This window comes from Amphiura filiformis, chromosome 17 (genome assembly GCF_039555335.1).
Source record: "Amphiura filiformis chromosome 17, Afil_fr2py, whole genome shotgun sequence".
Classification (NCBI taxonomy): Eukaryota; Metazoa; Echinodermata; class Ophiuroidea; order Amphilepidida; family Amphiuridae; genus Amphiura; species Amphiura filiformis.
Window position 1 is genome coordinate 31,063,550 of NC_092644.1, and position 15,873 is coordinate 31,079,422.

Genomic DNA, 15,873 nt, shown 5'->3' on the forward strand with positions numbered 1-15,873 from the left:
ACACTGAAGGAGCTACCCTGTATAAAGAAAGTTGAAATAAATAAATAAATAAATGGTAATGACAAATTGGCTTCTGACAGAGTTACAACAATCCCCCAGAAATCAAGATTGGCAGCCAGAATGTTGACAAATTTCTGTAGGCTACATACTTGTCAATTTCAGCTTATAACCATGCAAAATTTAGTTGCAACCCAGCAAACACAAAAACGTTTTAAATAAGTTATATTTTGGCTTTTGGTTTAGGTAAAAACGTTTTAATAACATTAAAATGTCGGGTTATAAAAGGTCATGATAACGTTTTAAAACGTTTTGTATGAAAACACACTACAACAATATTTTTTAAATGTTTTCAAAAAATGTTATTTTAAACTATTTTTGCAAACATTTTTGCCAAATATTTTGTCAATACTTAAGGGCTGGGGTATGAACGTTTGGACAGTATTTATTTTGGGACATTAGAGCACATCAGACATATCGAATTGCATTCTGAATACTGAAGAATGTCTTTCTGATATCAAATAATTTTGATTTTTGAAATTCGCAATTTAATACACATTTTATGGCAAATCATTAAAATTGATATTTTGATATTTAACAGTACTTGAAGTGAACTTTATAAATCTGATGATTTATACTTAAAGTGTATGTAGGTGGGATGAAAAGCCCGACGATCAATTGAAAATTTTGACCTTTCAGTATTGAAGATATGGATTTTTTTCCCAAAACACCAAAAAATTAGGTCTTTTGGGAAAAAATCCATATCTTCAATATGAAAGGTCAAAATTTTCAATTGACCGTCGGCTTTTCCTCCCTGCTACATACACTTTAAGAATATATCATTAGATTTATATAATTTACCGAGGACTGTTATATATCAAAATTTGAAAAATATCAAATTTTTATAATTTGTCATAAAATTTGTATTATATTGTGATTTTCAAAAATGAAAATTATTTGATATCACAAAGACATGCTTCGTATTCAGAATGCAATTCGATAGGTCTGAGGTGCTCTTATGTCCCACAAAAAAATACTGTCGAAACACAATAAACGCTCATTTTAGATCCCTTAAATAACATTATGTTAAAATATTTGAACCCAGCAAACACAGAAATGTTCTTAAAATGATTTTTTTAACCTTTAATAACATTTAAATGTCGGGTTATATAAAGGTCATGAAAACGTTTTTAAAAGCGTTATTGCAAATATTTTGGGCAAACATTTTTCATAAAATGTTTTTTCAACCCCAAAATAACATTCTGTTTAGAATGTTTTGTGTCAAGTTTTCAAAAATGTTTTTGGAATGTTATTAAAACATTTTTATACCCTTTATATGTTTGCTGAGCAGTAGATTATCAAAAATGTTTTTTAAGGTTATGAAAACGTTTTATACTCTTAATATACCCTTTATATAACCCGACATTTAATCGTTTTCTGACAACCTTTTATATCCTTTTGCGACTGATGTCGAAAACGTTTTGTGTTTGCTGGGAAGTTACTTACGTTGAAGTTGAAAAATATGCACAAGTCAAATGAGCTGCTGGCCACATTAGGTTCACTTTTGTCCATGGAAACGGGGACATCAAATTGGGTTGGCTTATTATATTTTGTCAGTGGAAATGGGGAGATCACATCAGTTTTTTTTTTTTCTGTGGAAATGGGGACACACTCAGCTTGATTTTTGACTGTGCAAATGGGGACGTCATAACAGTGTGGTTTTTGTCTGTTGATATGGGGATGTCACCTAAACTGTGTGTAAACTGCATTGTTAAAGCATCGTACACACATGTGTGTGGCAGATTGGGATAAAACCATGCAAACTGGGTATGTACCTCAAATCACCCCAGATTTTCAAAAATGCATTTTTACATCAAATTTTAACATATTATGACCATTAGAGAATTGGGGATATCCCCATTTCACCGTATGTCCCCAATTGATTGGTACGAATCCTTGTGTGTATCCCCAATTTCAGCATGAAACAAGTGCACACATACACACATACATACGGAAAAGTGATTATATAGTCTCCTGCCTTATCAGGCGAGACAAAAATGATGATTGGCGACTTCAGGGCTCAGTTGTGCTGAGGGGTCACATATATACTTACCTTGAAACACTCTTGTTTCAACAAATATAGCCTCCTGTCTGCTGCCTCATCTTTGGATACCTTGGTGTGTAACTCTGATCAAACAAAATAAGAATGAAAGCAACACTTTATATCAACCTGAATAATATTCAAAACTATATACCGTATTTCGTCAAATAAATGCCCCCGGGGCGTTACATTTTCTCAAGGGGGGGGGGGGCAATTTTAGAACGTTAATTCCTGTTAAAATCATTCAGTAACCTTAAAACTCACGCTAAAATGACGAACTATGAAATAGAAACACTGACTTCTGGTTCACTTCCGGGTTTCTGATCCAGATTTTCGCCAATAATTGACGCTATTTGGCAACTTGGTAAGCTTACTACACAAGATAGCATGGAAATATCGGCATTTTTGATACATCTTGGTTGAAAAAAGTGGTGGTTTATTTGAGGGGGGCGACTATTTGACAAAATACGGTAAATTGCCAATAAGATTCAGCATCAGTAGACGAGTCAATGTACATTTGAGCAAGACAAATTGGAACATCAATGTTTTCTCTATTTCTCTAAGTATCTCCATCCTCTAAAAAAAAGACATAATCAAAAAAGGGAAAAAAGGAAATCTGAGGAAACATGCTAATTTCCATGAAACAAAAATGGCTGCTTATGCAGGGCTCACATTTCAAAATTGGTACTCAGTGCAAGATAAAGTGAGGTTGGGTCCAGTCCCGGGGGTCCAGTCCCCCCTCCCTCACCTCCACCAAAATTTTGAATACCTAAAATAAAATTTTACAATCACTCACCAGCACATGTGACATTGGCAGGAGGGAGAGATCGCCGTAAGGTGCGCCCTCTCGCAAAACTTGAGCGCCGTTTCTTGGTCTCACTCTTTGACCTCTTTGCTGACAAATTCTGTGATTATATTATTAAATAGAGAGAGGGAAAACAATGACATTGGCACATAGTAAGGCAAGAGAGGGAAGATAGTGAGGAGAAAGCAAGAGAAACAGAACAAAAATATGACAAAATGTTATATGAGAACAGTTTAATTCATAGAAATTTGACAAGTACAAGTAGTATTAAACCCATCAAATATCAAATAATACAACTTGCAAGTTGGAAAGAAACACTTTTATTTTGTTAAGTGCTACACACCAAGGATTCCCAAAATTTTTCTTTGCCCATGAGTATGACCCAAGTGGTATGATTATAAGAAAAATAAGGCACAACCCTCTGTGACTTCACTTGTTCCTAATAACGTTCAGTTTTGAAATCTGATGGCCACAGAAAAAATGCAGATGGCCACAGAAGACATAGAATACCCATCTTTGCTAATTTTTAATCAACAGACATGGTTGACCCCTCATTTTTTAAGTTTTAAATAATCACCTTTTTATTAATTTTAAACAAATAATTTGCATGTGGAACATCCTACAGTCTGTCCACTTAGAAGTACAAAGTAAATAGACCTCGGAAACTGGAGGTATGAGAATAATTATTTCAGTGCAATGCTTCTTTGGCGCGCCAACTGCTGCGCGATTTGTGCACCGCGTGTGACGCAAAGCATCGACCCCTGATGCCACAGATTTGGTTTGTACTTCTAAGTGGACAGTACGTAACAATTGTGTGCTCATCCCTATTAATTAGTCATGTAAACAGTGCCAAATAAAATTGGCAGACTGCCGAAGAACCTTGAAACTAGTCAACACTGTACCTCCACATTTTGAAATCGTGTCAGAAATGAAATTGACTTACCATTGATTCATTGTTGCCGGTACTAGTTTCCTCAGTCATGCCAGCTTCAAAGCCTTTTCTTTTTCTTGCAGCTGATCTGAACACATACATTAAAAACAGCATTGGAACAAAGTTATTAATAAATTAATATGACTTCTGTCAAGTTTGTGGAGTGTGTAATTTTATTTTTATTTATTTATTTTTTAGCAGAAATAGCATGATAATTGATAAGCAGCTTTTCTATAGGGAGGTTTCATGTACCGGTACGCCACGGCCCACAGGTCACTAGCCCTGGAGGCACAACAACGATATTGGAGTACATGAAAATGAAATATCACCAACAGAGAGATAATATTCCTTACAAAGCATGGGTTTGAATAACACACCAAAGATTCACAGAGGATACTAATAGTAGGTATGCTAGGTGAATTCAAATTTGCCATCAAACTGCATCATTTTATATATCAAATTAAAGCCCTTGAAAACCTTTTTGTCATAGCACTTTCCATAGCAAAGTTACATCTATTCTTGTCAAATATTGTTTTGCATCAAAAAGATTCAGCTAACATTTAACAATTTTCGCCAGATTGAATGTTATTTTTACCCAGAAATGAATGGTAAAAAAATAACATAATAACAAATAACTTGCCTCCCACACCGATCTGGTCATCTGGATGTGTACTGGTACTACTGGAGTCTGGACCAGTCTAAAAAACTGTACAAAATATAGTTCACCACGTATTTAAACTTGTATGGCTCAAAATTCGGACCGCTCGCCATTAAGTTTACTGATTTCTATGTTTTGAAATTTGTTGACGCTTTAATGATCCCCGATTTCCAGTTGATTATTTTATCTGTGTCACGTCATGCCACGGGAATGACGCTGGTGGGTTCCAGCCAAACTTCAGAAAAAAAACATGATCGCCGATATATTACGATGTGATGACTACATAGCATAGGATACACAGAGATATTTCTTGCCAAAATTTGACCATTTCTAGACAAGTTGGCCCTACTTTGTCTGCGTTATGTGAAAAAGGACAGTCTTAAGTAAGTATACGTGCAACGCTTATAGATGTTTTGGGAGACTGTATGACCATGATGACTCACCTCAGGGATCCGAACAAAAAAATGATGGAGCCTATTCTTGACTGTGTAATATTCCTTCAACACGCTGCCGTACGGTAACAGTCTTATACTAGGTATCCTAGGTGAATTCAAATTTGCCATCAAATTGCATCGTTTTATATATCAAATTAAAGCCCTTAGCCTAAAGGCTTGAGTAAACTAAGCCAAAACTGAAAACCTTTTTTTCATAGCACTTTCCGTAGCAAAGTTACATCTTGTCAAAGATTGACTTTCATCAAAAAGATTCAGCTAGCAAAATTCCCCAAAACGGCATTTCGGGGTGTTTCTAGATCTTAGTCTCATAAGCGATGGCAGCTTTTTTTAATGGAACTGCTATCAAAATCCCTCTAAAATTCCATGTGCGACTTGATTATCACCATAAAAAATCATATATTTGGGTCAAGTGAAGTATAGAAAACATATTTATGTAGGTTTCCTTCACCCACCTATTCTCGAAAAAATTCAAATTTCTATGTAAATATGCATTGTGTTGGGGCCCCGGTCTCGGCGAATTCGCTGACTAGTAAATGTGTTAACTAAGGTTTGCCTAGGTTACCTACTTATACGATGGACAGATAGTATCAGTTTGTGAATGAGGACATCGACGATGATCGTATAAGTTCCTTGTACTATCATGACTATACAAAATACATGAATAACTAAAAGTACCCGCCCGGCAATGCCCGGTAAGCTTACTTATTTTTTTAAGCTTACTTACTCAGTTACTGAGTTGACGACTGTCAAGGCATTAACAACCGTTGCCGATGATAGATTGTTCATCAACAGCTTCTTTTAAATTCTTTTCTTAAATTAATTTTGAAGTACCACTCGTTCTACAAAATATAAAGTGCAAACTGCAAAATGAAAAAGTAAAATAAACTCACCGAGTTCTTGGAGTTTCGTTATCCGCCATTTTTTTAAGTCTGCTACGGGCGATTCTATTTTTGAATAGGTATGTAAATTTGGAATTAATATCAATGATGGGGTGCAACAAGTTTTGCTCGTTTTTATTTACCCTTGAGTTAAAAACCAAGAAAATTAAATTTTGCTAATAATTAAAAAAAAGTGAAGTGTGAAATTGCATCAAAATGCGCCAAAAGCGGGTTTAATTGACAGGCACATGACGCGTACCAATAATGAGAGTCCCCCGGAATATGGAGCTTTCACATTTGACAAAAAACCCTGAAAAAAACCTGACAAAAAGTTTTAGTTCTATTTCACAGATAAGTTCCCATATTTCAATCAGTGTTTTTTGTCCTTGGTCAAATTGAACAAAAGGTAGAATATAAAATTGCCGAAAATAAAATGGGCCCAAAGACTCACATGAGGCTGGCAGTTGCCCAAAGTTGGCAAAAATGACCAAGTTGCCAAAGTCAGTGCGCAAAATGTTGGCCAAAATTTCAAGTTCCTCAAAGCTACTCAAAAAAGTTGCACTAAGGTTGTGCAAAGTTACTCAGTGTTATTGTTAATACAAAGTTAAATAAAGTTATTCAATGTTAATGCAAACTTGCATAAAATTGTTCAAAATTGAGCAAGTCAAATGACACTTGAACTTTGAGCAGCACAGTTTTGCGTCACTTTAGGCTAATGGAACTCGATTGTTAGTTTCCGATTGACCGCCCGCATCACATTTTCAATTTGACCAAAACTTTCATTATTTTGATAAAAAAGTCAATTATCTGAAAATTGAGATGGAAATAACCAAAATTGAAACTCTCAAAATGTCTGACAACCCCTGCTGATCATAATCAGCAGTTTTTCTTAGTTGTAGGGGTAGAGGATGTGGTAAATAATGGAAATTTACGGATTACCTCATCATGTTTCTAGTGATTACAAAACTTGCAAATTTCTTTTCATAAAAATAAAAACAAATTCAAATCTTTTCTCAATCTGTTGCAAAATGTCTGTAATGATGATCTAAGCATTAATACCTGTTTTGAAATGGTCTTTCATCAACAATATATACTTGGTACTGGTGGGGTACCTAAATTTGGAGAAAACTGTTCATAAAATCATTGATTTTGTTGACATAATGGATAATGAAAAGAGACCGAATAATGAATAATGAAATAGCGACCTCGTCCTTTTTTTCAAACATCCAATCGGAAACTAATAATCGAGTTCCATTGGCCTTAGCCATTTTTGACACTTTTGTATTTGGACAACTTTGGGCAACTGTCCCTCAACATGGGGGAGGGGAGCAGGCATCCCGACAGGCCTACGGCCATCGAGTAGGGGTGTGGTAGGGGTCTATGGGGATTTTCTAGGGTCATCAGGCCCAAAATCAGGATTTATTGGTGTATGGGGGCTGATTTTGAAAAAAGTGGACACGGAGGGCGGATATTGAAAAAGTGGACCTTTTTGTAAAATAATAAGTGGACTTTTTCAAAATTTTATACCTTTTTTGAATGAAAAGACATTGGAAAAAATCCCTCTATTTTTTTCTCTGCACTCGCAAATTAGGTTTTCTGGGTCAAAAAAGGGGAATATCTACACTGCCCCACCACGACAAAACAAGTTAACTGACATTTTTGCGAAATTGATTACTAACAGCTGATAAGGGTATGGTGAGGTACCGGTACGGTAGCTATCTAGTATAGGCCTACCATTTTTCACCCTGATGTAGAAAATGTAGTGTTAAATTCTGCCGTTTTTTTAAATCTGTTGGCACGCTAACTTTCGCAGCTGTAGATAACATGAGGGTTGTGAAATTTATAATTTATTATACGAATTAGTGTCAGGAGTGGAACCATTAAGTTGATGCTTCATTAAAAACATTTATCAATTTATAATATCTCCATACGTTAATATTTTCAAGGTGATTATTGAGATTATTAAGGGATCTAAAATGAGCGTTTATTGCGTTTCGACAGTATTTTTGTGGGACATGAGAGCACCTCAGACCTATCGAATTGCATTCTGAATACGAAGCATGTCTTTCTGATATCAAATAATTTTCATTTTTTTAAATCACAATATAATACAAATTTTATGACAAATTATAAAAATTTGATATTTTTCAAATTTTTGATATATAACAGTCCTCGAAGTAAATTATATAAATCTAATGACATATTCTTAAAGTGTATGTAGCAGGGAGGAAAAGCCGACGGTCAATTGAAAATTTTGAACTTTCATATTGAAGATATGGATTTTTTTCCCAAAAAGACCTAAATTTTTTGGGTGTTTTGGGAAAAAAATCCATATCTTCAATACGAAAGGTCAAAATTTTCAATTGATCGTCGGCTTTTCATCCCACCTACATAAACTTTAAGTATAAATCATCAGATTTATAAAGTTTACTTCAAGTACTGTTATATCAAAAATATCAATTTTTAATGATTTGCCATAAAATGTGTATCAAATTGCGAATTTCAAAAAATCAAAATTATTTGATATCAGAATGACATTCTTCGTATTCAGAATGCAATTCGATATGTCTGATGTGCTTTAATGCCCCACAATAAATACTGTCCAAACGTTCATACCCCAGCCCTTAATCTTTTTGCGGTAATTGTAATTGTCGTTGATAAATGATAACGGATGCAAAAATAAGTGTCAGAAGTGGGATTCGAACCCACGCCTCCATTCGGAGACCAGAAGCCCCAAATACAGCACAGAACCATGCCGTAAGGATTTGTCCTTGAGTCTGGCGCCTTAGACCACTCGGCCATCCTGACACGATGTCAGCATCAACAACAACTTCTAATGTAAATTCCTGACTCGAAAATAGTGCAGTTATGTCCACGGCAAAATGACCGTGACCTTTCCAACTTCGAATGTAAATTTGCGAAAAGTAACTCGAACAAAAAATTAATTTCCTGATTTTTCATCATAAACTAAAAGAAATAGTATCTTATGCTCGGAACAAATCAGTGCATTTCATCAGGCTTGTTGATGTAGTAGTTGTCTACTACTGTCTACTTATAAGTGAGTGCATGTCAGCCAGATCCATGGAAAGTAGCTATCTACTGCTGTTAAGGCTATTGATGAAGTAGCTAGGCCCTATGCTCTGAACATAAGGATATGATGTATCTTTCTACTGCTGATAAGGGTGTTGAAAAAAGGGGAAAGGGCCAAAATAAAGGCTAAAATAGTGTCAGAAGTGGAATCATTTTGATTAAAAGTACATGCTTTATTAAAAATATAACATCTCCCTAGGTTCAATATTTTTAAGATAATTATTTGTTTGTTTGTTTGACCCATGAGGGGAAATCCATTCCAGACCATTATTAATCTTTGATTCTTTTTGCGGTACTTGTCGTTAATGATAATGAAAGCAAAATAATGTGTCAGAAGTGGGATTCGAACCCACGCCTCCATTAGTGTCAGAAGTGGAATCATTTGATTAAAAGTATTAAATTAAAAACATTTAATCAATTTAATATTTTTAAGATAATTATTTGTTTGTCTGAAAATTCCGAGGTAGGAATTATATCCTTGTGTTTGGATGAAAAGTTTAAATCAAAATCATATTTGTTTGTTTGTTTGTCTCGTGAGAGACACGTGCTTTGACAAGAAATCCGGCATGGGCCGTATTGAATTTATTAATCTTTTACGAGGTAATTGTCGTTAATGATAATGAAAGCAAAATAATGTGTCAGAAGTGGGATTCGAACCCACGCCTCCATTCGGAGACCAGAATCCCCAATACAGCACATCATACCGTAAGGATTTGTCCTTGAGTCTGGCGCCTTAGACCACTCGGCCATCCTGACACGATGACAACATCAACAGCAACTTCGAATGTAAACTTCCGAATAGTAACTCGAACAAAAAATTAACTTCCAGATATTTCATCATTAAAACTAAAAGAGGGTGTATCATACTCGGAACAAATCAGTGCATTTTCATTTAAAAGTGTTTTGTATTTATACGCATTTTTTTCTTCCAGAAATCCTTCAACATGTTCAAAATCAATCATGACATTTTACAATAGCATTTTGCTATTGCAGTCTCTGCGACAGAAAAAATGCTTTTAAAAATGAAGTTATCAATAAAAATTACTCAAATTTTACAATTGAATTGTACACTATATTGATTTCCCTCCTACATCAACCAATTCAATAATATAACCGTTATTTTTCTACCGTTCTTTCTGCTGTTTTTCAAAAAATTGTGGGTACAGCGCGCGAGGAAGTAAGACAAAGACGCCAATTTCTTTGAATTTCATTGATCATAAGTTATGGTTCCGTTAACCGTAAACAACAAAGCCAGCCAAAAGATGTAAAATATAAATCATACTGCAGTTACTGTCCGTTTTCCTATACATAATACACAGTGCTCTTTCCCATTGACGCGTGACCTCTACAAATAGCCTACGTTAAAAGTATGGGGATATATGCCTATAGTTAACGTCGGTGTGTGAAAAATAACCGGCCAATATTAAAAGTACTCTTCTAAAGTTTTAGAAAATATAGTTTTGTAACATGTCCTAAATTTTTAGTTAATTTAGATGTTTGGAAATATTTGCACTTTGGTGTTTTAGTTAATGTTATAGGTAATAGTACATTGCCTAGTTAACGTCGCTGTGTGAAAAATAACCGGCCAATATTAAAAGTACTCTTCTAAAATTATAGACAATATAGCTTTGTAACATTAGGGTTGGGCATACATCAACTTTTTTATCAATATTAATATAAAACATATTGTTTCTATGGCGAAATTTTGCGTAGAACACAAATCTGGTAAAATTTTTGACCTCCAATGATGTTTGATACCACTAAAGTTCAAAAATTCAAAATGGCCGCCAAAATTACGCAATTTTGCTAATAAATTGTAAATTTTACACTTATATGGCATCCAATATGTCTTATTATAGGTTTTTGGTGTCAAGAAACCCAAATATTAAGCTTAAAAATTGAATAGATGTACCTGTAACAAGTTATGTGGAGTTTGTATTAAATTTAATCCAATTTTCAGCACAAATTTTTCTTTTTTCTTCTTTTGAGCAGAGCAAGGTGATGTAACAGTGTTCTTTCTAGTGTCACTATGGTAGTTTACTTTGGACACCTTATTTGGCTGTTAATCCATGTCAAACTCAGGGTTTTAGCACATTCCTTAATAAAACATCAATATTAATATCCAAGTTAGATTCTGGTTTCACAGCATTTTGTATAGACTGCCTCAGTTCATTGCATGAAAACTTCACCATTCTGAATTTTCCATCGTGTTTTTCTTTTCGCCTCTGACGAATATCAGGGGCAACTGTTACCCTAAGATAACCTACTTCACTGAGTAGTTCCTTTTCTGTTCGGTCCTCAAGTATTCCTACTTTGGTTGGTGTCACTGGGCCCTACTGGGCCTTGCATTCATCATGGAGTTTCATTGTTCTGGTCAGTTCCTTCTTCTTTAGTTCTGCTTTTTTTTCATGAGAGCCAGTCTTTTTGTAATTTTGACTGTATGAAGGTAGTTTGACTCTATCTCCTTTACATCAGATACATTGTCAGAGGTCCTTGCCCATTTCCATTTGTTGCGTTTTTCAACATTGCTAAGTGTCGTAAAAGACGGATCAGAAAGTAACCAATTTGTTGTTACGATGTTTTTACGTGAATGGGTTTGGACTGATGTAGATCCGCCACTTGCAACAATGCGTACACCCAGTTTGGCGAATTCTGATTCACACCCTAGATTTGTAAGAGGTGAAAATTCCATCTTGTCTTCATCAATCTCTACATCCATACCCTCACCACTGCGGAAGAATGCCATTTCAGATAACTGTCTCTCTAACGTATCAATCACTTCATCAAGCACCGCACCATGCAGTCTACTCTTGCCATCATGACTATCCATAGACTCATCTCTGACTTGCTTAAGCTCAGGTAGCTTTCGTTCAAAGAACTTGCGCACTCCTAACCAGGTACACTCACTTCTATCAACATTGCTGCCTCTGTCATCTATTCCTAAGAGATCCATGAGAGGGAAAATGAAAGCATCTCCCAATTTGGAGTAGATTTTAGCACAACACAATAACCAGTTATTCTGAATATACGTCGACTAGCCAAAACTAGCTTTTTAGCTAGCTTTTTTTTTTGTTTCTTTACGACATGGCATTAACATTAACCGGGCATTAACAGCAGAGACAAAAAAAAAATCATCAAGAAGCTACTGACGAGGAAGCACCAAGAAAGCGATTAACCTCCCGGCTGAAGCTGGCCCTCAATCTAATGGCTGGAATTTTGGGCAGTTAGAGAATTCCATAAGTGGGCTGTAGATGGTAGAAATGATCTTTCATGGCTGACAAGGTTTTATCTGCCACTGCTAGGTCATGGGATCTCACAGACAGTCGCAACCTGGGGTCATGGACGTGGATGTCTGGCATCAGCTTGGCTGCTCCAACTGCCCTGCGGTGGCTCAATGGTTGAATACGATGATCTTCATATGCATTCGTTGGCACACCAATATGACACGCTTAGCTCTATTTTGCAGGAAATATTGCTTTGTGATCTCTGCAATTCTACCAAATCTATTACCAGTGAAGCCCTTGAAACAGGCATGTTCGATGTCTTCCATCTCCATCCATGATGTATATTCGTTACACAGTGATATGGAGTGTGCAGCATGGCTAGGAGAAAATAGCTTTGATATTGCAATGAGGGCCAGCGTGTAGACACTTGATCCTGGTGATGTGAAGACCTTCTCACTTGAACGAATATTTTCTGTTTGATGTTCTTAAAGACTTTGTCAGCTACGTGAGTCGCGCCTAGTATAGTGTGTGCACTGCATTTGAGGATTTTCTCTTTAGTCACTCGAGACATTGCAAGAGCTTGGAACAATCGCCTGCACGATCTGGCATCCAAAAGTCTATCGTTGCAAGGCATTTCAGTTGTAGATCATTATGCAACAGCACCATCAGCTCCTGAGTGACTGATATTTTCTGTAGACTGTTGTCATGGTCTTTCAAGACATGTTAGGACCTGATAATGTGATCAGCTTTCACATCATACATTATTTTGATGCCCTGCTGCTTTGGTTGTGTCGTCAAGACCTACAGTAATTACATCATCATCACTCTTAAAGTGTTCAGCAGGAAGCATCCTCTAGATATCGAATTACAGTTCTGCGACTTGGAAAGACATAAGTTTAAGTCCTTAGCAGATTTCTGACGCTTTGCTGTATCGTCTTCTGATGTTTTATCATCTTCACTATCCCACTCCTCCTTTTCACTTATTTCTTCCCAATCTTGACCAAAAATAATATTGGCTGTTTGGACAATAATACCAGATAAATATCTGGGGCTGACTTGTAATGTAATCAGCTAAATATTAGACAATACAAAATCATACAAGGTATATTAATGGTGTAAAAATGTTGGAAAAACAACATTTTTGGTGTTTGGGGGTGTTTAAAAAAAAAAATTTACCACATAACACCCTTCATGTACAGAAATTGATGTTAAAAGTGATAAAAAATGTGTTTCTTGACCCTGATAACCTATGAAAAGACATGTCACAGGTTGGTAAAGTATAAAAATAAGCGATTTAGTGCTTAAAAATGTGATTTTGGCGGCCATTTTGAATTTTTGAACTTTAGTGGTATCAAACGTCATCATACGTAAAAACGGTTAGCAGATTTGGACTCTACACTAAATTTGGCCATAGAAAACACTCGTTTCAAAAAAAAGTATGGTGATTTGCCCAACCCTAGTAACATGTCCTAAATTTTAGCTAATTTAGATGTTTGGAAATATTCGCACTTTGGTGTTTTAGGAAGGATATGTAAACGACAGATAACACCAAAATATGAAGAAATTATTTCCAAACCGTGTTAAGTCTGCAAACCACCATGTTTCTCATTTTCAAGAACGCTGGTTAACAATAAGCACGTATTGTCTCATTTCGTAAACAAAGACCACACACAATTGTTCTCTAGCGCTCGCTTTATAATCGTTCACCCAACTGAAACTATAATCCCAGCGCATTGCTCCATTGTACGTGTAAAAGCAGAAACATATGATGTGTGTATTTAACCAGAGAAAATATGATTTAATCAGTTGAGCTGTTTTCATTGAGTGTTATCTTGGTTTAATAGCTTTTAATGGGGTTTAAGTCCTGCAAAGGTCGAATTGAATTCTACTGTAGACATGACTGCATCATGTTGAAAGATACTTAGGCCTATCTATCTATAGTCTACTGTAGTAGACCAGTTTAATTTATCATTCCCTAAATTAATCTCTCTGACCTGACCATGGAAAAGTCATCATTCCTGTTCTGATTCAACAGCTCAGATATCCATGAGAAAACTTTTTTTTTCTCTGGGCAGGGCAGTCACTGGAGATGTGATGTGTTTCGTCATAGATTTTAAATGGTTTTATGCATGGAAACGTATGAATTGTTTATCAAAAAAAAAAAAAAAGGAATGCAGCGCAGTCTAATCTATCTACTGCTGACATCAGTATTGTTGATGTAGTAGTTACTACTGATAAGCGAGTGCATGCAAACCAGATCCATTTAAAGTAGCTATCTACTGCTGATAAGGCTATTGATGAAGTAGCTAGGCTCTATGCTATGCAGATAAGAGTATGATGTATCTTTCTACTGCTGATAAGGGTGTTGAAAAAAGGGAAAGGGAAAAAATAAAAGCTAAAATAGTGTCAGAAGTGGAATCATTTTGATTAAAAGTACATGTTTTATTAAAAACATTTATAACATCTCCGTAGGTTCCATGCATATCTTTAAGATAAGTATTTGTTTGTTTGTGTGTTTGTTTGTTTGTCCCATGAGAGATATGATGAAAATGCATGGACCGTGTTAATCTTTTTGCGGTACTTGTCGTTAATGATAATGAAAGCACAAAAAAGTGTGTCAGAAGTGGGATTCGAACCCACGCCTCCATTCGGAGACCAGAAGCCCCATTTACAGCACATAACCATGCCGTAAGGATTTGTCCTTGAGTCTGGCGCCTTAGACCACTCGGCCATCCTGACACGATGTCAGCATCAACATCAACTTCGAATGTAAACTTGTGAATAGTAACTCGAACAAAAAATTAATTTCCAGATATTTCATCATTAAACTAAAAAGAAATTATTATATATGCTTGGAACAAATCAGCGCATTTTAAATGCGACACTGAGAAAAATGCTTTATTCAATTGTTTACGCAAACTTTTCTAATACTTTTGCACTAATTGTATAATCTATTGATTTTCCTTCTACATCAACCGTTTCAATAATAATACCGATATTTTTCTACCGTTCTTTCTGCTGTTTTTTCAAAGGCGGCGAACCATAATTATGAAAAGGTTTGGCTATAAAACGATTCTCTAAAGATGCATCAACGCACAGTTTCCACCTCGATACACCCGAGTAGGCTACACAGATTTTTCCAACCACATCGAGTCTAGCCTCTACACAGTCTGTGTTTATACTACACGGTCAGTGCATAACATCATAAGAGCTGTGTGATATCTAGCTGGTGCATGGTGACTATATAGTAGAAAATACGATAATTATCGCTTTAAGGGATGGGTCCATTTTTAAGCGATCTACAAAAAGTTTTTTGATACGTTCTTTGATTTCTAAAAAAGTAAAAATCGCAGTTTAACAAATAACGGTTAAAATGAAAGCCATTATTGGGGGGCTAATTATTGTATCAATTTGAAAGGCCTGACACCAATATAAACATTTGTTTCGGTGACCCAAGTTCATAGTCACAAACGTTCACGCACTTTTTTACAGATGGCCTAGATACAGACTTTAAGGTACATATTTCGAGGTGCATAACAGACACAAAATTTGTGTCATAACAAACACCAAATTGGTGTCGATGACCTGACATGCATGCATTCTTTTGTGATGGTCTTTCAATTTGTGCCGAGTGTCCTTGCAGACTTGACTATGCTTCAGTGGTCATGAAAGGATTCAATAGATAACCTCTGCCCCACTAATCCCCAGCTATTGTCTGAAATTGCACCTCGGAA

At 35.8% G+C, this 15,873-nt stretch overlaps 1 protein-coding gene and 3 non-coding genes across 4 annotated transcripts in view; all 4 read right to left on the reverse strand.

Moving 5' to 3' along the window:
- LOC140137608 (uncharacterized) overlaps positions 1 to 5,946 on the reverse strand; it is a 51,902-nt gene extending 45,956 nt beyond the window's left edge. The window contains exons 1-4 of the mRNA XM_072159344.1: positions 5,838 to 5,946; positions 3,847 to 3,922; positions 2,895 to 3,003; positions 2,111 to 2,184 (exon numbers count right to left, since the gene is read on the reverse strand). Coding sequence (XP_072015445.1) covers positions 2,111 to 2,184; positions 2,895 to 3,003; positions 3,847 to 3,922; positions 5,838 to 5,866 — 288 coding nt within the window. The 5' untranslated portion in view covers positions 5,867 to 5,946. The remainder of the gene's footprint in view (positions 1 to 2,110; positions 2,185 to 2,894; positions 3,004 to 3,846; positions 3,923 to 5,837) is intronic.
- A 2,563-nt stretch (positions 5,947 to 8,509) lies between these two features.
- Positions 8,510 to 8,633, reverse strand: Trnal-caa (transfer RNA leucine (anticodon CAA)). The gene is made up of 2 exons: positions 8,596 to 8,633; positions 8,510 to 8,555 (listed from the first exon to the last, which is right to left on the reverse strand). It is a non-coding gene; the product is annotated as a tRNA-Leu (tRNA).
- Positions 8,634 to 9,551: 918 nt separating this feature from the next.
- Positions 9,552 to 9,671, reverse strand: Trnal-caa (transfer RNA leucine (anticodon CAA)). Its single transcript has 2 exons — positions 9,634 to 9,671; positions 9,552 to 9,597 (listed from the first exon to the last, which is right to left on the reverse strand). It is a non-coding gene; the product is annotated as a tRNA-Leu (tRNA).
- Positions 9,672 to 14,754: 5,083 nt separating this feature from the next.
- Positions 14,755 to 14,878, reverse strand: Trnal-caa (transfer RNA leucine (anticodon CAA)). The gene is made up of 2 exons: positions 14,841 to 14,878; positions 14,755 to 14,800 (listed from the first exon to the last, which is right to left on the reverse strand). It is a non-coding gene; the product is annotated as a tRNA-Leu (tRNA).
- Positions 14,879 to 15,873: the final 995 nt, after the last annotated feature.